Genomic DNA, 22,796 nt, shown 5'->3' on the forward strand with positions numbered 1-22,796 from the left:
AGTAAGTAATTTCTTAAGTAAGTGTTATTTTATTTTTCTTGGAATCAAAGCAAGATTTCAGAGGTAAGGGTCTTGTCAAGAAAGGTAACTGATGATATCAGGGTCTGTTGATCTGCCCTTTTGTTCTACCTAGTAGCTTGAAAGCATTTTGGTTTTCTCAAGATTTCATAGGCAAATTAAAGTACCATACTCTAACTGGGTTTCTCAGTGTATTTTTGCACTTTAAACACTACTGTGAACACATAGTTGCTGAAATATGAGCATACATTTTTCTATAGTTCCTTGCCTTTCCCAGGCAACTTGGTCTTACCTCCATGAGAGCTGAAGGGATTCTCTTCTGTTTCTTAAAAGATGAATAATGAATGTTGTGGAAAACAGAGGAGAAGGCACTGCTTGAACACCTGGATGAAGTTGGAGGGAAGCTGACACTTAGTGGCCGCTCTGCAAGATTAAGAAAATTCAGAAAGGGAAGGGGAAATTGATAAGTTGGTACATATCAGGCTAGGGGAGACACATGATACACAAATACAAATGACAAAGGAAAATACAATACCTCCTCTATATACAATTTTTATTTTAGCCTTTCTTTCAAATCACCTTTTCAGGTCTAATGAGTGGGTTCCACAGCACCCTCAGTTAATGGTATTAACCTAAAGTTGCTTGAAAAGAAACTTTAGGGGTCTTTTTGCAAGAAAGCTGGCAAAGCACAAAACACAACTTGTTGTCTTCTTATTTAAAATGAGCATTAAGCAAATGGCTTTGACATCTTTCTCCTGTGTTCTGCAACACCTTTCCAGGATAGATTAACTAATTCCACATTCTTTCTCTATGAACCATTCATTCTTTTTGAATTGCACATAGCACACAGTTACTCTGTATCTGAAAATTTCCATTAGGCCCACATGTCTGAGTTCATATCTTCACGATTTCACTTCTGGCAACACATTATTTGAAAGCTATTAGTAAAGCACAGCATTAGTTTAGCACAAATCTGAGTTACTGTTTCTGACACACAGTGGCCTAGGGATGCTTTTTTGGCTGTTGTGACAGCATCTGTTTATGTGTTTTCTTGGCTAGTGTGAATTTCTTTAATCAGGATAGAAAAACTGAACTTCATCTGTTCACTTCTTTTTTTCTTGGCAATGTGGTAAGCTTACTTTTAGAGACTGTCTACATGAGTAGTTGTGCAAGAAAATTATTTTCTGTTCACTCTCTGTTCATATCTTTGTTAACTCCTCTTCCCCTTTTGTCTTTTTTTTTGGATGCATACATAAATCAGAAAAGAAACTTATATAGTAGGATAATAATACTAAATTCTAGATAGGCAGTAGCTCTTCTGCTTTGAATTAACACTTTCATCTGTAACTAGATAAACTTGCCCTGTAGAACAGCTCTTAGTGATTCTGCACTTAGCCTTAGTATTTCTTTTTGTAAAAGCTACAATATGGATGAGGACAGTGAAGAACCATAAAGACATTGTTTTATTTTAATGGATAATTAATTAGAAATGACAGGGAATAATTATCATCTATAATTGAATCACAGAATAAAATAGCTCAAATGGAAAGAATCTACAACAATTTAATCCAACTGCTTGACCAATTAAGGGTTGCCCAAACATTAAAACATGTTATTAGGGACATTGTTTAAATGTCTCTTAAACATTGAGAGGCATGAGGTATAGACCACCTCTCTAAAATGTGTGTTACAATGTTTGGCCACCCTCTGGGAAAAGAAAGGTTTCCTCATGTCAAGTCAGAACTTTCCCTGCTGAAGTGCTGAACCTTTTTCATGTGTCTTGTCACTGGATCAGAGGGAGAAGAGACCAGCACCACTGTTTCCATGTCCCCCCTCCCAGGAAGCTCCAAGAGCAATGAGGTGACCTTTCAGTCTCCTTATCTTCAAAGGAGGCAAACTCAGAGTCCCCAGCTGCTCCTCATAGGACACTGTTTTTGTCATTATTCTGGTTTATCCAAAGGCCAGGGGAGCTCTCAGAGAACCTGGCTTATAATCACAGAATCCCAGAATTGTTTGAGCTGGAAGAGACCTTAAACCTCATCTTGTTCCATCCCCTACCATGGGCAGGGAAGCCTTTCACGAGACCAGGCTCCAAGCCCTGTCCAACCTGCTCTGGAGCACTTCCAGGGGTATAGTAGCTTCTCTGGGAAACCTGTGCCAGGACCTCATCAGGACCCTGAGCAAATAATTTATTCTGTGTATCTAACCTAAAGTTTCCCTGTTTCAGTTTGAAAAAAGTTTGCTAAACTTGATTTTATGGCTTGCTAAATAGTTTTAGCTGCCATACGGCCTGGCTCTTCTGGAACCTCAATTCACATGCCTCAAACTTGAAATAAGGAATACTATTTAACAAAACACAATATAGAAGGCAGGTCCTAAATCCTCTCCATTATTCAAGCAGGAAATCAATGTGTCAGTTTTTCTGAGAATGAAGGAATCTTACCTCTTTTCTTAAGTTCTGTATAGCAGCTATCACAGACTTTGGCTGCTTGATCTTTGAGGTACTTCATGGGGTACTTGTTTCTTGAACAATTTCGACATACAATCTGTTTCAGCAAGAAGAGAGGCACATAAATATACTATAAATTTATAGATATGCATATACAAAACAAATCCCCTGAGCTGGCTGGAAGATGAAGTTGGATAGTGGACCAGACATGACTCTCCTACATCTGTGGCAGTCAGGAAAAGCCTGCTGATTGAAATGTGATTGCTGTAGCTTTACACTGTTGCAACCAAATCAGAACTGGTCATTGTATTTGGTTGCACAGCGCTGTTGTGTCCTTCCCCCTAGGGGTTTACACCTTCCCTAGCACTGAATCAGAGAAAGACACCTTAATACTACTTCTGTTCTCATAGCTTTGTTAGTAACACTGTTTTCTTAAACAAGCTTTCATATTCCTCCAAACCCTGTGTATGCACAAACTGGTTTTCTCTGTGGAATGACATAAAAAAAAAAAAAAACAGTTAAATGTTTTTTTCTTTAACCTATCAAAAATCACTGATAGTTTTACTAAAATAAATTTAAAAATCAGCCATGGTTTAAAACAGGGCTGCAGGTTTATGCATACAGGCAAATCTTTAGAGTCAGAGATTAAGGGACAAAACCAAGAAAGCTTACAAATCCCCTAAGCTTTAGGGCAAAAGGCAACAGCTCTTTGGAGTACAGACAAAACTTTCCCTTTAGTCACTGATCAAACCAGGCTCTACTGCTGAGTTTCTTCACATTCCTTGGAAGATCATTTTACCAGCTGTTATTAGGGACAGGACATGGAGTAGTTGTGCTACTGCTCTGGTCCAGAACAGAGCCTGCATTTTTAGTGTATTGCTTCATTGTCTCTAGAGCAAGCTGTGTGTCAGCTACAAAGGCTGCACTCAACAATTACCCTGTGGTAATTGGGAGGTAATTTGACCTTAAGGCAAGGTTCCTGTTATTCCTTCTAGCAAATTACTAGCTAACTGAGCACAGCTGTCACTGGTTCTGTGAGAAGTTGAATTTTGGTCTTGATATTGCTACGAATTTTCAGATTACAGCAGTGGCAGCCACTGTCCTAAAGGTGTGAAAAAAACCCTGAGAAGCTTGCACAGCTCTTACCTTCCCACAGGCATGGCAGTGATGCCGCCTCAAAGTGAGGGTAAAGTCACAGCCACAGTTCATGCACATCATGACATGGGACACGGGCACCAGTGTAGGAGGCCTCTCACCCAAGGGTATTCCAAGCCTTTCCCTTAGCTTAAATCAAAGAAGAATAAATTATGAAGCATCTACACTTCCCAAATCCATTTAGTCAGCCCTGTTACATTACATACAATTCTCTCATTTCAGTGTACCTTCACCTGCTAAGATCCCCAAATTTTCTCATTCCTAATGCACTTATATAAGTGACATACAGCTGCTTCAACATTGAACTAAGCAAAAGCCCAGAGTGTGTTTAATGTTTCAGAGGTGGCCTATGAGTTGTGATAAGTTTAATTGTTCAAGCTTGGCATACTTGTTTAAATGAAAATAGAATATCTGGCTACTAGGAACTGTGCTTTGTATAACCCTCCTCCCTTTCTTCTCTTTCACTCCCTTCCCTTTTCAAGCATTGAAAGATTTGGTCTCCTTTTACCTCCACGCTGCTGTGGGAAGTCAAAGTCCTCAGAGTTTTGCAGTCATCTGGGATGTATTTGCTGATGCAGCTGTACCAGTCATCCCTTTCTGAGCAAGAGCTGGGGAATGAAATACAGCAGAGCAGTTAATGCCATGCACAGCAGGGACTGAAACAAGCTGAACAGAGGAGAAAAGTTTCACGTCATTAATATTTGCTTTTCCCCACTATTGCAGTGAACTGATAATTTTCTGACCAGGAACAAAATTGACTGTTGGACATATTCAGAGTGATGATTAGTGTAGCTCCATGCTTAGGACTACGACTGAGAAGGAACTAAATGCCCATAAAATTTTTTGAAGTAGTTTCTGGCTTTGCTATAAGCTGCTCAATCTTAGGTCACACGGGACAGCATGTCGCGTCTCGTTTTGTCCCGCCTGCCCTGTCTTTGGGCACTGTAGTGCACGGAGCGTTGGCACACACGTGCTGCTCAGAGCAAGTGTTTACTCATCTCTACAGTGAGCTGCTTGGATGGATTGCATGTTGGGAAATGCACGAGTGTATCGCCCATGGTAGAGACTTGAATGATTCCATTTTTCTTTAGCTTCTTCACAGATAACCTCCAGTCTCCCGGAACAGGAGAAGCCAGGACAGCCATTAGTGTGGAAATCTGGGCGTTCCCTGGAGCTGCAGTTCTGCGTGGAAGTCAGTAATTCTCCAGACTGGCCCCTAGATGCCCCCTGTGCATAAGGCAAATCCGTGAGCACATTTCCCTGCTAGTCTAGTTATCCCCAAAAAGCAGCAGGGTGCCTGTTATTTCACAGATGCATTTACTCTGTTACAGCTGTGAGGTATCCTGCCTGTTTTAGCTGTTTCTTCTGCTGTGACTTCAAATTGTGCACTTCCTGCTCATCTGAAACTCTGCACAGCTCTCACGGTTTCTAGCCTCCGTCACAGGAGGGAATGCAACTCAATGTGGTCTTCCCTCTCCAAATTATGCCAGCCACTCACATTAAAGCTACCCACTAGACTTTGTTGGAAAAACTAGCAGTGGGCATCATTTGCCAGCTGCTGTTCAGCTGTGATTTCCTCACATTGTCCTCATGAAGACCACCAAACAAGACATCTGAGAACAATTTGTGTTTTGTGTTTTTTTTTTTTTAAAAGCATAAAAACAGAGGAAATGCCAGATTTTTTTGATGATCATTGACTTGGCATCCTTCTGCACTATGAGCTTAAGCCCTTGTCTGAAAAATAGCAGCCTGTGCAAAGTTCAACAAACCTGGAGCAGAAACTCTTAGCCAGTGTATGCACTACAAATCAACTAATTTCTGGAAGCCAAGGAACAGGAGATCACCTCTGCGAAGAGTTACACTACTACTTATAGAATCCCAGAATGGTTTGGGTTGGAAGAGACCTTAAAGATCATGTCATTCCAGCCCCCTGCCATTGGTGGGGACACTTTACACTAGACCAGGTTGCTCAGAGCTCTATTGAGCCTAGTCACTCCTTATTACTACCAAAGTTATCACCTGTCAAATTACACTTTCTAAGAAATCTGAAGATGTCTGTATCTTCCAGACAAATCATGTCCACTGCCTAGAGAACACTAAAAGAAGTCATGACTTTCCCAATTGAAACATTTGTTTTCTAATTATTTTCATTTGGGAATTAAGATATGATTAAAAAAACCACAAAAGACATCATGGCCCATATAGTGATGGAAATTAAAGCCACTTTACAAAATGCTATCAAAAGTCTGATATCTAACTGGCCCCTTTAGCCTCCACTCAATTAAACAAATCTAGGAAGTGGTTGCAGGTTTTTAGTAATTAAATGTGGGAATAACACCCATCTGCTGATGAGTAAGTTCAATTATGTCAATTTGCATAGGCCTGTTCTTAATTAGCTATTTGACTGGTTGCATGAAGGCTCAGAGGAATTTTTGCGGAACCTCTAACACTCAGAGAACCTCAGCCCTTGACCCACCATTGCTACATTTGGTCCTTGTGGGATTTTTGGGATGCATCTTCTGTGCTGAGCTATCAGTTATCCATGTTGGTTCATTTATTCATCATTAAGCAAATAGAAAGAGGGGGTCAAGTTGTCACTGCATTTCACTAGATAGCAAGGGACATTCTCAGAACAAAGAAATTGGACCATAATGGGATTTTGTCGCAGTGCTACAACTATCGCTCTAAATTAGCTTTGCAGGTGGTAATATTGACTGTGTTCTCCTAGTATTTTCTCTCACATTTTATATAAGCACCATAGGGTTATCCTTGTGTCCAAGTCTAGTCTTTTTGAAATGCAAATAAAGATATAAGAGCATATGAGCCTTCTCCATAAAGGTGCTGTACTCAAATCTGTTAGCAGCTCCCTGCTAAACCTGTAACATGACTCTTCAGGTGAATTAGCTCTTTTCAGCAGGAAATGGAAAGGCTTTACAGTGCTATCTGCTCATATAGCCATGCTGACTTCTGAGCTTTGGTCATCCTTAGTCTACTGCCTTTAGTCCCTGGCACTCATGCTGTATTTCCTCAGTTCATTCACCTTGTCTCATACAAATGTAAAGGCTTTGAGGTTTGCATTTTGGTTAACTACTGGCCTTTAGTGCAAGTTGCAGTTCCTCAGTGTGAGTGGTAAAATATACAGTCTTTAGGGATATTTGAAGTCCTCTGCACTTTTCTGTCTTTGGTGCTTCTTTTGCTGAGGTGTAACAGGCCAAGGATGTTATGCAATGGAGTTAGAAGAGCGTGATGGCTGCTGGCTCACTAGTATCTCATTAGCTCTGCCAGCCAGTATAAAAAGGAGTAGGAATAACTTCTTGGGTGACTTCCAGCAGATTGGTCACAGACTGAACGCATCCTGCTTTTATAACTGGCAGGTAATTCAGAATTACTGTGAGTATATTTTGAGGACTGTGAAGAGTGTGGAGGTCTAAGGAAATCTCAGATATGGTTATGGTTGTAAAAGGAAATGGACTAAAAGGCTTTGACTGGTAGCTGAGCACTCCCCACAGATGGTAAGTGTTCTGGGAAGGATGAGAGCTCCAAACTCTGATTCTCAATAAGAAAGTGCCATCCCTGTCTTTCTCTTGTGCTGTGTAATTTAGGAAGTTGGCTGTGTTTCTAGTCTGTTGCATGCTGTAGTTGCAGACTGATAGTGAGAAAGTAAGCACTTAAAAGCACTGAAGACTTTGTTATTTGGAAGAATTAATTTTCATACCGCTGCTAGTGTGCTATGCCTTTTGTAATAAACAATATGTGGAAAATAAACCAGTTACCTTTCTGCTGTAGCAGTAGGTAAAATAGCAGGATAATTTTGGGCTAGAACCATGAAAAATACAGTATGCTGATATGTTCTGATCAGAAACTGATATACAATCTCTTTTTTTGGCACTGGCTTGGGATCCTAGAAAAGAGATCTTTACTCCCAGCTGCAAGCAATACTAGCAGTACACAAGCTCATTAGTGAAATTCCTTTTATTAGACAAACTCATGAGGTTTCCAGTAAGGTTTGACTTAAGTGCTTAAGCACTTTTAAATACTTTTGTATCTGTTGCAAGGTATTACCTAATTACTATTTTCTCCAGGAGTTTTACAGCCCTAGAGGTACAATGTAATAAGGGAATTTATAAAAGACACATATATTCCTAGTGTCACAGGGAAAGAATGTGAAAGGTAATGGCTTCTTCTTTCCTTTCTCTTTAAATGTTGTCAAGAGCCAACTTCTAGTCTTTAGGGAGTACATCAATTAAATTAGTTACAGTTTATGATCTTTGCATTTATAACGAATATTGACTGCGTAATCAAGTACTCAGCCATTGTCTGTTACCAATAGCAGACTGATAAAAGGTAGTTATAAAAGAATGAGACACCATTTCCATCTTGGGTATTGGTTGGACTAATCTAGACATAAAGCTCTGGAATATAATACCCTCTGCTGTGGACATTTGGGAGCAGTACCTTGCTGACAGGGTCAGGCAATGTTCATCATATTCAATCTTCAGGATGTTTTGGGCTTTCTCTATCACTGGGCAGCTGACCTAGAAAGAAATGCCATGAACATGAATATGGACATGAGTTAAAATGTCTATAACCAATACACCACACAAATCTCAAGGTATATGACCTCTGATATCCCAACCATCTGTTTCATATTTCAATGCAAAAAGATGGGCATTAGGGTTTTATGTATTGCTGTTGTAATGAGGAATGATCTCTATTTCAATACGATGGTGTGCTGAAGGAAAAAACATCACTTAATCCAGCCTATAAGGATGAAGTACCTATGAGGGTGCAGTTTTAATATCACAAGCTTAGGAGATGTTTAGTCTGCCAAGTGTCAGAGCATTTTGGTCTATGCTTGTAATGAATAGAAATCACTGTTTTTCTGACATGTAGGCATTATATTGTGAAGCACTTCAGTTCAGTGAATGCCTGTCTGCAGCAAGGCAACAGAAAAAAAGAGAAAAGCCAGCTTAAAAGCTTCAACTCAGCTAAAATCTTTTCCCTACCATGGAGTATAATGGTAGCCTGCTAATAGCAGCAGCCAGTTATGAGAAACAAAGCTTCATGGTTTCATACATTTTTACTATCAAGCATAAACTGGGTGCTAGTGACCCAGTTTCAAATGTACTTCAGTAAATACTTACTGACACCTCCTTTTCACTTAACAGTAGAATACTTTGGCAATTCCTAGGAATTGCTGGGATCCCTGAGTTAAACTTTCAGGTGCCTGGGATGATCCACCTCCCCACCTTTTCACAATACCTTAAACTTCCTATGTCATGCCACTGAAATTAATGATTAGTAATTCTCATCTTGTGTGTCTTCTAGATCATCACACTGTTGACTTGCCACTTGATGTCCTCTTTCACATACATACAACTTGGAATATTAGCTATAGAGCAATTATGAAGGTCCAATAGACCTCTTTGGTCCAATATCTCCTGTTGCATAGGTTCTGGTGCCAATGAGTACTTAGGGAAAGAATGTAAGGACAGCTTAATCATGTTTGTAATTTATGAATTTATTGAAGAAGAAACTGGTTTTGTATCACAACATGAAATTGCTCCCAATACACCTTTTCCCCATAAAGTTGGCTAATTGCTTTTTGAACCATTAGTGCTTTTGATGAAAACAGTTAAAAGATGTGAAAACCAGCTATGTGTAAATTCTGAGTAGCAGGAGTTTAAAACCAGGCAGACTAACTCTAGCGAATATGTTGAAGGGAACAATAATACATTGGCTGGAGACAAAATAAGACAATAAATCTTTTCTGTTTCCTGTTTCATGATCAGAGGATAACTGATTTTGGACTGTATTATTTATGCAGTCTGAATAGGACTGTCATACTAAGTCACAGATTTAGAGATAATCTTTTTATGTTTGTTTTCTACCATTTTTCCTTCTGTCTCCTGTAAGACACAAAGGAATATCCTGATAACAGGTCCATTCCCTCTTTCCCCTCGCTGGATATGAGACATAAACCAGCAAAGCACCAGCAGCTCACTATAAAACTTTAATTCAAGCTTTTAATACAGATGAAGCATTACCTTCATGCCTGACACAGCCAAGGTGTTTTTCAGTCGGTATTTGCCATCCTTCTGGGGATATGTGTACAGCAGAACATCATTCATCTATATGAAAGACAAAATCAGTAATTTGCAAAATGGCTTGCAGACCTGCCTGCCCATTCTCCTGGGGGGATACCTGGAACAAGCTGTAACTTGATGAACTTCTGGGACTGTTACCTAACTCTAACCCTTTCCTAATATTTGGCCTAACCCTCTCCTGACAGCTTCATGCTGCTCCTTTGGATCCTGTCACAGACAGCAAAGACTGATGCTGCTCCTCTACTGCCCCTCCTGAGAGAGCTGCAGACCACAATCAGGTCTGACCTCAGTCTCTTCTTCTCCAGGCTGAACAATTCAAGTGGCCTCAGTCTCTCCTTGTATGGCTTCTCCTCTAGATCCTTCCCCATTTCTGTGCTCCCCCTTCAGATGCTCTCTAACAGCTTTAGCTCCTTCTGCTGTGGTGCCCAAAACTGCTCACATACTTAGGGTGAGGCTGCCGCAGTGCAGAGCAGAGCAGGACAATCCCCTCCCTCGCCCAGCTGGTGATGTTGACCCTGATGTCTCCCCAGACATAGCTGGCTCTCTTGGCCACCTGGGCACAGCTGACTCATATCCAAATTTTGCTGACCAGGACCCCCAGGTCCCACACAGTGCTGCTCTCCAGCGCACCAGTGCCTACTCTACACTACAGGGTTGCCTCTTCCCAGCACTAGCCCTTGATAAACTTCATGTGGTTGGTGATTCTCTGCAAGGCCTCTCTGCCATTGAGGGAGTTGATAACTCCTCCCAGTTTAGCATCCCTGTTGTTCATGAAGATATTAAAGAGCACTGTCTCTAAAATGAGCCCTGCAGCCCCTGGGCACTAAGCCCAAGGAAATGAACTGAGAGATTTTCAGGATCCTGATATAATCCTCTGCTATGAGGCTTCCTGAATAGCAAACTCAATTTATTTTACGTATTTCAGAAGTTATTTATCTCTTTAAAAACCTGTTTAATCTTTTACTACTACTGATAAAGGATGACACTGTGGTGCATACCATTATCATGATAACCCTGATTAATATCCGAGGATTTTACTAAACATTACTTTCCTTCATAATTGTCTGTTGGAACTTTTTTTTTCCTTCCCCCCCCCCCTATTTAGCAGTAGACTGTGATTTGGGGATCCCACTAGCCACAACTTGACTCAGTGAAACTACGATAAATATTTCAAAGCTTGTGAAGCAAGACATACATATTTATGAGGAAAGAAGGGTTTTCATTCACTGCTGTCTTCTTTGCCACATGCACAGTAAAGACCTTAGTGATGGCCATATGAATAGTATGGACAGAACTAGCATCAGTACCAGTGGTTTCATGCATCCTCCTGCTTCAACTGTCCACTGTTCCCTGAAGCTGTGAGGACTGGCTGATGATAAAAGCTGATCTTGCAGCCTCTCAGAAATCTGCAGTAGAGGAGATGGACTGCTAGAACCTTATGGGAAGTTCCCACAAGTCCTTGGGCTTCAGACACTTCTTGTTTGCCATAATACTTTTGAATAACTGGGATTCCTAGACTCAGAATTTGGTGTTGGAGCACATACCCTTACTCTGTACTGCTCCATGCACAAACATGCCACAACAGCTGGCAACAGAGAGAAAGAAGGATATCTCCACTGTAATTCCCTTTTTTCTATTACTGTTTTCCTTTTCCTCCACCATCTTTTTATAATTCTCTCTGTCGTGATAGGTACCCAGTAACATTAGAGCCAGTGCAAGTTTTTTAACCTACAGTGTTCAGGCTGATTGATCCAAACAAGTTTAAGCCCTGCTGAACCGCTGGCATCCGCATGTAATATGTTCTCTGTCTAAAAGCTTCTACAATGTGTTTGGTTTTTCTGAATGTTTTAAAGGCTAGTAAATAATGAGCTCTGTCTTCTTCTATTCAAGTCTGAGTTAAACTGAGTGACAGTGGAGCAGTCTGAATGAGTGTTGGAGCTCTGTTTTCCAAGCTGTGACTCCAAAAATCTCCAACCCAGCCAGACAGAGCATTAAACAGTCTCACATTTGATACCAGCTTCCTGCAATCCATTTTCAAAACAAGTGGCCTTTGCAGAGAAATTCTTAGAAGGGTGAGACAAGAGAGAGGCTCGGAGTTGCAAAGTCTTGTGGCTGGGGGGCAGTTAGAGGATCTGCCAGTTTCAGCAGCCCATACTGTGCTGTATAGAGGCCACAACATCCTTGTAAACAGAGACTGGACTCAGGAAACAGACACACAGCAAAACTCACAAAACATCCTGCCAGGAAACACCAGATTCAACAATACCATCAGCCTGCACAAAACAGCCAGCTCTAGTAACATTACAATATGCACAACATACATCTGCAGAAACATTTGAAATTTGTCTTTACACTGGCATGTCTATATGGGCTACGCACAGACATACAGTGCTCTTTATGGGCAGATATATACAGATATAGTAACCACTAAAGCATACCTCAAAAGCACAGGCCAAGTAGGAGTCTGGCACACACCCATGTTTTAAAGTATATTCTAACTACAACTTCAATTTGATGGATTAATTTCCTGGGATGTGTAGGGATTAAATTCTCAGGTTTATCCTTCAGTATGCACTCTTGCCCTGAATTTCTCTTCAGGTCCTGGTCTTGATTTAGCTCCAGTCAGAGTAAGTTCGCTACTAAGAACTTCAGAGCAATGTTATTCATGCAAAAAATCTCTTTGGGATAGAGAAGGTAAATACACTTATTCCATCAAAGCTAAACCAAACAAAAATCTATACATGCTAGCTTCTGTTGATCTTGTTGAGTCACTGCTGACACGTGAAGCGTTTGAAAAAAGTTCTGAAAGGTTTGGGTTTTTATTAATACATAAACCTGAGATTTGCAAGTGGCTTCAAAGGCTTATAATACGGTCCTTAGAACATAAAGGCTTTAAATAAATATCAGTTTTAAGAGACAATGTTTAGGAAATTATTCTAGTCTTGGGGTTTTGGCATGTGTTTTTCTTCCACAGTGTCCCCATTCATCAGAATCAAGACAGCACTGACAGAGGGAAAGATATTTTCATGCAGGCATGGCCTGTTAGTGAAAGGTATTGGCAGTGATAGTTGTTAGGGTCTTAAGACTGATGCAATAACCATGCTGTATGCCAAGATAGAAATATGCTGACATAGTTATGCAGTAGTTGTCTTGCTGTATCCACAGGCTAAATAGTCCTTTAAGCAATGCAGGAGTGGTAGTGGCATATGCGGTTGTGGCACCACTGAGAATCCACAGCAATAGTAGTGACAAGCAGACAAAGCAAGACCATTCAGGTATCAGTGCAGGAATTCCACTAACTTTTTTGCAATTTCATCACACATGGAATTGCTTTGCAACCTGAGGATCATTCATATTGAGGAGACTAGAGTTAAAAAAGTAAAAATCACTGAACCCAAAGGCAGATATTTGCCAATAAGTTTCAAGTAGTTTCACTAATCCAATCACCCTCCCCCCTCCCCTACTGGAGACACAATACAGGAAGCCTGAAGTGATTGCAACATCAGTGTGCTAGATCAGGAAAGGAGCCAAGTTTATGTGTCTCTTGGTTTTTGAAAGGAACCATTATGACTAGCTCCACCCCATTCTTTGCATGACAGCACATTTGGGCACAATTTGCCTTGCTGATTGAAAGGAAGAAAAAACTGCTTTTTCTCAATACTGAGAGCATCTATTAAAAAGACATTGGCTACTATAATGTCTCCAGATATCAGGAGACACTTCTCTCTTTGCAACTAACATCTGACTTTGAGCATCTGAACTTTCCCCAGGAAATAGTTCCTAAACTAAAGAGCCCCAGAAAGTAATTTCTGTGCTTGTTTTTTTCCAGTAATACTTTTGGTCTCTTGTGACTTGTGACCTTCAAGCTGATACAACATTTTATATGACTTGAAATTTATATAAGTTTACCCCATGTTTAAATTACTTTCCTCTCAAGCTTATTATCAATCTGATTTCTGATCTTCCTTTAAAATTCTCTGTATCAGTTACAATAGCTATGTTTGTAGCACTTCAGTGATTGCCATAGTAATGCGTTATGACTGCAGCAACAAACACAATGGAATACTAAAGGATAGCAATGTCTTGGAATTTTGTCCCAGCTTTAGCCATAATTCCAAAATAATTTTGAATACTAGCAAAGGCAAGTGTTTCTGAAGAGAGATCAGTAGGGATGCAATTATCATCTGTTATTAAATAGTCATCAGTAGACTTAAGAGTTACTGAGGACATTGTTTCTTAAGACCAGCTCCTGGAGTTTCAGCATAACCTTTTTCCCGTTAATTGCAATGGAGCCATAATTTTGACATTTATTGCACTTGTTACAGTCCATTGATGCTGACTCTGTAAAACAGAACTGCAGCTATCTCATATTTGAAGATTTATGTGAAATCCATATTTTTCAGTTAATTCAGATGAAAATCCAAATTTTCACAGAAACCACTGAAACCATCAAAAAAGTGCAGCACTAGCACTTTGTCCCATCCCATATGAACTTTGATTATGGCTGCAATATGTGATTGAGGAGGGAAAGAAGTGCATACACTCTTTGTGCATGCACGAATAGGAGTTATTAGTAAGAGGGAGAAATAAGAAGGATTAATGCAAAATACATGGCTTCTGTAATAAGCCATCTCTCCTCCTTACAATGATCCCATGGTGAAAAGCTGTCAGCACTTAAGGGTGACAGCAAATACATATTCCAGGCATAAAATTTATTCATTTTAAAATAAATTCTGCAAGCCGTATTTTAATGTTAATAGCAGTAGTAATGCTCAGTTCTTTATGGCTTTTTTCTGGGATGAAGCTTTAAAAAATTTTTCAAACATTAACAGGTATGCAGGTAACAAAGACACAGGCAAGTGTCATATTTCCCTTCATATTGAGAAGTGCATAAAAATACATGTGGTTACACAATAAGCTATCAGAACAGTTGAGAACAGCACTCAGGAGCCTGGAGTGTCAGATACTTTCTAGCTGCTCAACGTGTAATGCAAAACAGAAAGCATAAGTGTTCATAGTCTATCTCCAAAACAGTGGGGTTTCATCTGCTTTGATTTGCAAATACTTGCAGTAGGGTTGGGTACCCTTGTAAAGAGAATTGCAGCCAAGTGATGAAAGATCCATTTTCCCTAATTATCCTAGAAGAATGTTGCAAACTGTCACTGAAAACTGTTGTCCTAATCCACACTAAACTGGAGGTGTGTATTTGGAGGAACTACACAGAAGCAATGCACAAATTTATCAGGTAATTTACATACATGTGGACAGCAGGAGCTAAAACCCAGTCCTTCCATTTCAAAGATACAAATTCCTCCCAAGTATCATCTAAGGAAGTTTTCAGCTACTTTAACAGTAGGGTATTCTCTCTTACTTCTGATTAAATCTCCTAAGGTCTTACGACTTTCAAGTGTGCAGTTTAATTCCTGAAGGTATACAGGAGTTCTCATCTTCCTGATCCCCTTGAAAACTTGAACTTCTTTACAAAATTATGTCCTGGTGAAGGCTGTGTGTAACTGTGGCACAACCGGAGGGTTGCACAGCATGCATTCCTATATGTGGGGCCAATGGGACTGGTGAAAGGACCACAGCTCTGTTAGCAGCAGGAACTAACTTGCCACATCACTGTTGATGGTTAAATGACTTGCAGCCTAAAATGTGCCAGGTTTCAGGGTTGCATAAATGCATGGAAAGATATGAGAGTGACAGTAAAAATATAAAAAAATTCTTACCAAGAACAAATGGCGAGGACGCCTGTTTTTGCCAGAGACTTTCATCAGTGTTCCCTCTTTAACGAAGATCTGAAGGAGAAAACAGCAGATTATAAACAGCAGATTATCCTGAGATTTCATTCCAAATCTTACTGAGAAAAGAGAGCATTTCTCCTCGGGAGGGAGCTACTCCAACAAGATTCATCAGCACAAGAAGAGAGAAAGAATCTCAACAATTATTTCTAGCCTTATTCCTTATGATATCTGGCTTAGTCTTTGCCTGGGTTAGCTCTGCTGCCCTTCATGGCTTGCATTTGTGTCAGCACAAAATGGGTTGGAAACACACTTGTCTTTAGCCCACTCTTTCTACACTGTGGACTGTGCTCAGAGGTGACTGTCACAGATTGAAATCTAACATGTAATGGGCTTTAGAAAATAATGCTTTTGTTTAAAAGTCCTCTAAAATAGACAGACCAAAGAGAAAAACGAAAACTTTGGGTTTTAGTATGCTACACCAACTTAACTGTAGCTGCATACATACAAAATTACATTGTGTAATTTTGCAAACACAATACTTTTTCAGTCCATCTTGCTACTATGTATGTAGGTAGGACTGTGTACCTAAGCAGCTAAACCAGCACAGGAGAACTTCATTGCAGCAATATTTGAACAAGTCTGCCATAACAAACTACATCAGTGGATTAAGTCATCTGCTCTTTTCAGACAGAGAACAGAATCTAGTGTACTTTTCTACTCCAGAACAGTTTATAATCAAAGAGATACATCCTGCAAATTCTGAATGCTGGGCTTCGCAGAATTTGTTAAACCATTACCTGGTAAGGGCAAATGAGAATACTGATGTTAGAGCGAAAAACAAATAGTAACTACAATATTTGGCTGAGGAGTATTTTATGCTATGAGTATGCATGCCTTGAAAATTGCTTCATGAACTTTGTTGAAAATATTGGCGGATTGAATGGAAATTCAGAGTTGCAGAACTCAAGAAAGAAATCTTTTGAAGCATAGAAGCAGGTTGGAGCTGAGGAAATTGGACAGGTTTGAAAGTCAGAAGAAGAAATTTGCATTTGATATGGATAGTAAGACAGAGCTCTCTCATGTTTCTGTTGATGTGTTGTTTAAAAACAGTATCTTGCATTAAATGCACCATGGGGGAATGGTGAAAATATAAATTTGAAAACAAATTAATTGCCCTAATTTATAAAGCACAGAGCCTTTTCAGGATGCAAGCAATTCCTGCTAGAGGTGCAGCCTTTTGCCTGGAGTATATAACAAGGAAAGCAGTAGATCCATCAAAATACACTACACTTGGGGTATCTGAGGGCAGCTGAAGTAAAAAGCCAAATGGCTGCTCTATGTAAAAGCAGAGACAAATGAATGTCTTTCCCAGCATGACCTTATTTTTGTGCACTGTCAGAGTGATGTTTTTCACATAAGCCAGTGCTCCAACTCATAGTTCAGTAAACAACATCTGTAGGCATCTGAAACATGGCCATCCACACAGAGATATTGCTGGCCAGAAACAATGCCCTTTAGCAGCATAGGTGTGTCTGCAGCACTCACCCTTCCTGGCTGGAGGAGGCCGTTCTGCCCTCTCACACTGTGCTCAATGTGTACTAGCTTCTGCAGGTTTTCCTGGGAGAGAAAAACAGCATTTAGAAGGCTGCATGGAGACTGTTTTTATACAAGCAGGCAAATTTTCCCTCACCACTTTATTTCTTTAGAACTGATATTACAAAATTAGGTTTCAGAGAGAACTGAGACCAAGGATTTACACCCAGAAAGTCTTCTTCCTGCCTTACAGATTTTACAAAACCTCATCATTTGCATTCACATGCTGTGACCTTCTACAATTCTTTCACCTGTGATTCCCCAGTTCACCTTCTAAAGGAACTGCTAATTTCATATGGTATTTATACATTGGCTTCTTTGCTGACTTTCTGGCACTGTGAAATAACAAAATAGGGGCAAAATACAGTATCTGCTCCAAAGGCCTGTGCGTTGGAGTCAGTGAGTTAGGAGATTCTTTGAATCTTTCAAGGAGGAATCAAGGTGCAGGGATTGAATAAAGCTTTTGGATGGATTGAAGTATATTAAGCCACTTACACATAAAGTAGAAGTAAATCAGTAAGTTTTAGTAGGAGCTGTAGTGCTTTTAGTAAGTAAAAGGTCTGGATTCCACAGTAGTAGCTTGAGTTCTATTGAAGGTCAAAACACACTGATATCTTCAGTAGAGGCTCCAGGCCCACAGTTGTAGACAGGACTTAGACATAATAGAGCTATAGTAAGAATATTGCTGACATTTTTTAGATAGAACAAGATATGTCATTTGCATAGTTTATACTTAACCTAGCATGCTAAGAAATTAGGATTCTAATAGGTTAAGGAGTGGTGGTCCCACCTTGCATCTTAGCTTGTTGGGAAAATCCTATATAAGAATTAGTTTTTGGGAGAGTTAGTGCTTTTGCCTTTTGCCTTTCTTGCCTCTCTGCTTTGCTGCCATTGCTTTTACAGCCATCAACACTTGAGAAGGAGATTGGAGCCTCTGGGAATAGCCTCTGCTTTAACTTGGGACTCTAAACTAAATTTAGTAAGGACTTTGATGTCTGTGACAGAGCCTTGGAGACTGATGTGCTTCTGCAATAAATAACCTTTCAGCAACTATTGGCTGCTTGCTTTTTTAAAGAATTACCTGATGAAGTTTGTGCCTAGAGCACTGGAGGTTGTAACCTCACAATGCATAAGTGCCATGACACAGATAATCCAAAGGATACTTCGATACTTTTGCTGGGATTATCTGAAGATTTACATTGGATTAATGCCTTTGCATTAATAGCGGGTCTAGAAGGTACACTAGTAAGCAGGCAATGAAGGTGCATTTCTGTTTGGGTGCTTCACAAAAACCAGGAAGTTCATGATTCATCTCTGATACTAATAACTACCTACCTGGCCTTAAAGCACAGTCAGTCAGTGGGCACTGGCACCAGGCATGAATTTATCTATGAAGATGGTAAATAAGATGAACCTAGATAAGTCTGTGCTCCCACAAAAAAAAAAAAAAAAGATGAATCTAAGAAGTAAGAAGGGATATCTGCACCTTAGCAATATTGCTAGTCCTTCCAAATCTACTTCCATTTAGCACATGAGGCTTGTGCATAGGATTCAGCTGTGGTTTTATCTGATCAGAACAGTAGAATGGGCTACCCAGCAGCAGTGAGTCATTACTGGAGTATGCCTAAAAACTAGGAGTCTCCTATCTAAATTAACCACTGTATCCTGTATCTTCAGTTATACATCCAGATAAACTACAGACCAAGGACCACAATGATACAGCTTCATGATCTGTCAGCCGTCGAATAGAGTTTTCTGCTACAACAGACAATGGTCTGTTTTTCTTTGCTCCATTGACTGGCATTAATATACCCCTGGGATTAGGGAGATTTGATTAGATCATACACTGTATCTGCCTGATACAAATCAGGGGTGTCTACAGAATCAGCTAATTAAGAAAGTTATCACAGATACCTGAAGGAGAGTATCCAAGTCAACATGATGGCATGTCAAGGCTAATTTACCCTGAATTTCAGCTAATGCAATTAATGTACCTATCTAGACTTGCTTTTCTGAGATAAGCCTGAAACACCTCCCTGTCTTACTGCCCTAGTGAAATACTGCACTTGTTTAGCATAATACTAAGTTTAGTTCTTAATCAGCAACTGGATGTCAAATGCATGGAAATACCTACAAGGCTTGACCAGCACAGGGCTGCACTGTGCCCACGCAACGTAATTGACAGTTGACACATTTTCAAGAATTTGAGCTGTCAGGTATCTCTTTTGCAATGCAAGAAGTAACAAACAGAATTTTTCAGGTCACTTCTAAAATTCTATAGGCAAATAAAATGGAAACAGCATATAAAACAATAGCATGAGAAATATCAGGGATATTGAGACAGCTGACTTTTGCAAAAGGTATTTGCAAAGGACTTTCCTGTCACTGAAGGGCATTTTAGCCTGGCAAAACTTGTCCATTTGACAGCTTCCACAATGAAAACCTGTTTTTCATCTGCAGGAAAAGCAGTGTTCTCTTGTGAGCATGCTCATGCCAGTGCTCATACGAGTTTCTACCAGAGCGAGAAGTTGCAGCAGCCCAGCTTTTCTCAGGACTGCTGGCAGAGGCTCCTGTTGAAATGCTGATGTTTGCAATATGGACACATGTTCTCCAGGAAACGGACAGAGAAGTATTGAACTCATTTCCTGAAGGAAGTCAAACAGCCGTGACTTGTGAAGGATAGTGGTTTATCGGGGAATGTGGACAGCTGACGGGGGGGAGGGGGGCATAGTTTCCTGTCAGTTCCCCAAAATTCCCAGTTTATATAGCTTTCTTCTTTTCATTCTTCTTTCAAAGATCTCTCACAATCCTACAATTAAGGAATGAAAGCAAAGCTTCACCCAGACAGTACTACAGAAGTGGGTGGCAGAAATACTGCTGTGGCCATTTTAGTGGTGAGCTGCAGCTTCCATAATTTTATCATGATGTCTATGCAGCAGGAACGCCTCCCCGAGGAATTCACCAGCTGTTAATAGCAACAGTGATTTATAGTTCTTAGTGTCTCAGGGCTTCTAACAGATTGCAGACATTCAGAGAGTGATACAAACCGTGGGATTACAGATAGACATAATACTCTGTGGTGATAATGTGCCTCGTACTTCTGTTTGTACATCTGCAAATTGAAAGTAACATTTTCCTATGTGGTGAAAATGCTGTGGAGATAGTTATGGTCATAATTTGCTTGAAAATCCTGGGTTCATAATTCCCAGAAAAAACTGCTAGAGTCTTACTGTCATAAAACAAAAAAAAGCCCTAATAATGCGTCATCGATATTCTGTAGAAAATGTAGATCCTAATTCAGTGCTCTGATGAGATTTTTGGAGTGTCATTTGATGAGCTGGTACATGGGAAAAGAAATCTTCCTCCTTCCAGATATATGCCAACCCTAAATTATTTCTTAGAAATTCAACCAGGTACATGACAACTTATTAACACTCTAAAATAAGTGGAATTGTTCAGTTTCTTCTGTAATTAGAATAATTATTTGCTTTTATGTTTTCTTTTTTTTTTTTTTTTTTAACTGAGAGAAAGAAAAGAAACGGCTTTGGTGTCTGGGATGTTAATTCAGGAGGCCAGCCTCTGAGTTAACAGAAAATTGAACTTCATTTCTCATGAACCTGCGTCTTTACAAAATCCCCTGCATTCACACAGAAAAGAAATAAGGAAATTTTGTTTCATCTCTTCCATACTAAAGTTTTGAAAAAGAGCAGATGTGTTCTGATGATATGATAAAAAAAAGCAAGTGTAAAAATCTATTTGGAATTTGTGATAAAATTATTCTAAACCAGACATTATTAATAGCAATTATTATGCAGTCTGTGACATCTGTAAGAACCAGATGATACAATGACATTCTCCAAATTAAAGCACGACCTATAGAGACAAAATTATTTCATAGCAATGCAACACAGCGAATTTGATTTGGGCCACTTATATATACTTTTAACTTCAGAAAAGTATTTACATAAATATCCCATGTATCTGACTGAAATCTAAGGAAGCAGAGGTGCCAGGAAAAGATGTGTGACCTTGATCTGTTAGGAACTGAGCTCTTAGAGTTCTCAACCTCTAACACAGATATTCCTAAAGCTCTGAGATTTTTTCTGGAAGGTTTTCATGAGATCTCTCGTTTTTGAGGAAATATTTATTTTGGTGCAAAATAATGGGGAAATATGAGTATAAATTCTTTGCCTGAGGAGAAGGAAAATCAGAATCAAACCAGTTGAAAACTTTGTTTCGAAAATCTGCAGTTTTGGAGTCTAGTTTGTAGAGGGGTCAGCTTGCACTCCTTTTTAGGATAAAACTCTAGGCTTGTTAGATACCTTCCCTGCAAACTACATCTGCTCTTTCATCTTCATAACCAATTAGTGTGTTCTTCCCTAACAATGTGCATTCATGTGCATTCATTTTTTCCGCCTTATAAGCCTGCCTGAAAACAAGCTTTTACTAAGAAGATTGATATTTCACTGTTTTCCTTCATCTGCATCCTCTTATTGTGACGATGCTACATGTGATGCTTAATCTCTTTGTCGCTTGAATTTCATGATGCCTGCATGATTATTAACAACCCTCTCACTGCTCAGGAAATGAAATGATAAAGAAGTGAGTTGAACCCCAAGAGAGGAAAAAACCCTTTGCACTATTGGCTACAGTGTCTTACATCTAGCAAAGCTGAATAAAGGGCACATACCAAGTCTACATCTGCAGTACTGTAAAACAGATCTGTATAAGCCCTTGAGTCTCACCTTGGAGGGGGCTTCAGAATTTAGCAGACATATGTATTCACTTGAACAGATGTGTAGAAAACACAGTATTGATGAGGGGAGCATGTGTCATGGGAGGACTCACCGCTTGGTGCATGCTGTCATTGGCTTTGTCCGTGATTTCAGAAATGATGAATAAGGCAGCTGAGGGATGAAGGAAAACAAACACCATATATCACACAAAAGAGTAGAAAAATAACTCAAATCCTTCCTGTTTGCAAGGGCATCCTTTGGCTTCTTTGTTGCTTTCATAGCAGCTCTGACATGGCACTCACTGCTTCTCCCCTTCCTCTCTTCATCATTCTCTTGTGTGAAACTGCATCATGCTTGTGCTGACCCAGGGAACTTATGGGGTCCCTTCTAAGCACCTAGGATGGCACTAAATATTTTTTTAATGTTTTGCAAACTTTTGTCAGTGTCTTGTGATACAGAGAGATGAATGTAACCCAGCTTTAGACACCAAATAGCATGGCAGCCTAAGCTGTTCTTCTTACTGCTGAGGGAGAGGACATGCCTTTCTGATAGAAATGTGTATGAAGTGTTGACATGAATAAACTCCTGGATTCTCCACCAGCAAATAACCTGGGCTAGGACATGTTTGCTGGTGCTGAGAGCAGTGGCATAACATGGCTCAGGTCCCTATTTCACAGCCCTTCCCCTGTGGCACAGGGCTTTCTATCAGTTTCTGGCCATAACTTGGGAGCATGCTGGCTAGGAATGGCACAAGCGTCTCCTAACCACAAATGAGATAGGCAATTGTGATCAGAGGGCTTGAGTGTCTGCCCTGCTATTGTTTAAATTACTGATATAGCTGTAGTTTTACTGTCAGTGACTAGGGTCCTAAATCTTCCACGAGTTTTTGCTCTTCGGCAGAATAAACTGACTTTCAGTCAACCACTGACTTTATTGCAATGAGTTGGTTTGGATTTACAAACAGCGTAAGAAGGGTGAAACAATTTCATTAATA

General features: G+C 39.9%; 1 protein-coding gene across 1 annotated transcript in view; it reads right to left on the reverse strand.

The window, feature by feature from the left end:
• Positions 1-22,796, reverse strand: part of FGD5 (FYVE, RhoGEF and PH domain containing 5) — a 71,614-nt gene that overhangs the window by 4,874 nt on the left and 43,944 nt on the right. Inside the window, exons 10-18 of the mRNA XM_079316995.1 lie at positions 21,915-21,973; positions 17,019-17,090; positions 15,459-15,527; positions 9,670-9,753; positions 8,078-8,157; positions 4,131-4,230; positions 3,614-3,751; positions 2,462-2,564; positions 311-441 (exon numbers count right to left, since the gene is read on the reverse strand). Of these exons, the coding sequence (XP_079173121.1) occupies positions 311-441; positions 2,462-2,564; positions 3,614-3,751; positions 4,131-4,230; positions 8,078-8,157; positions 9,670-9,753; positions 15,459-15,527; positions 17,019-17,090; positions 21,915-21,973 (836 nt within the window). The remainder of the gene's footprint in view (positions 1-310; positions 442-2,461; positions 2,565-3,613; positions 3,752-4,130; positions 4,231-8,077; positions 8,158-9,669; positions 9,754-15,458; positions 15,528-17,018; positions 17,091-21,914; positions 21,974-22,796) is intronic.

Source organism: Erithacus rubecula (genome assembly GCF_903797595.1).
Source record: "Erithacus rubecula genome assembly, chromosome: 13".
Classification (NCBI taxonomy): domain Eukaryota; kingdom Metazoa; phylum Chordata; class Aves; order Passeriformes; family Muscicapidae; genus Erithacus; species Erithacus rubecula.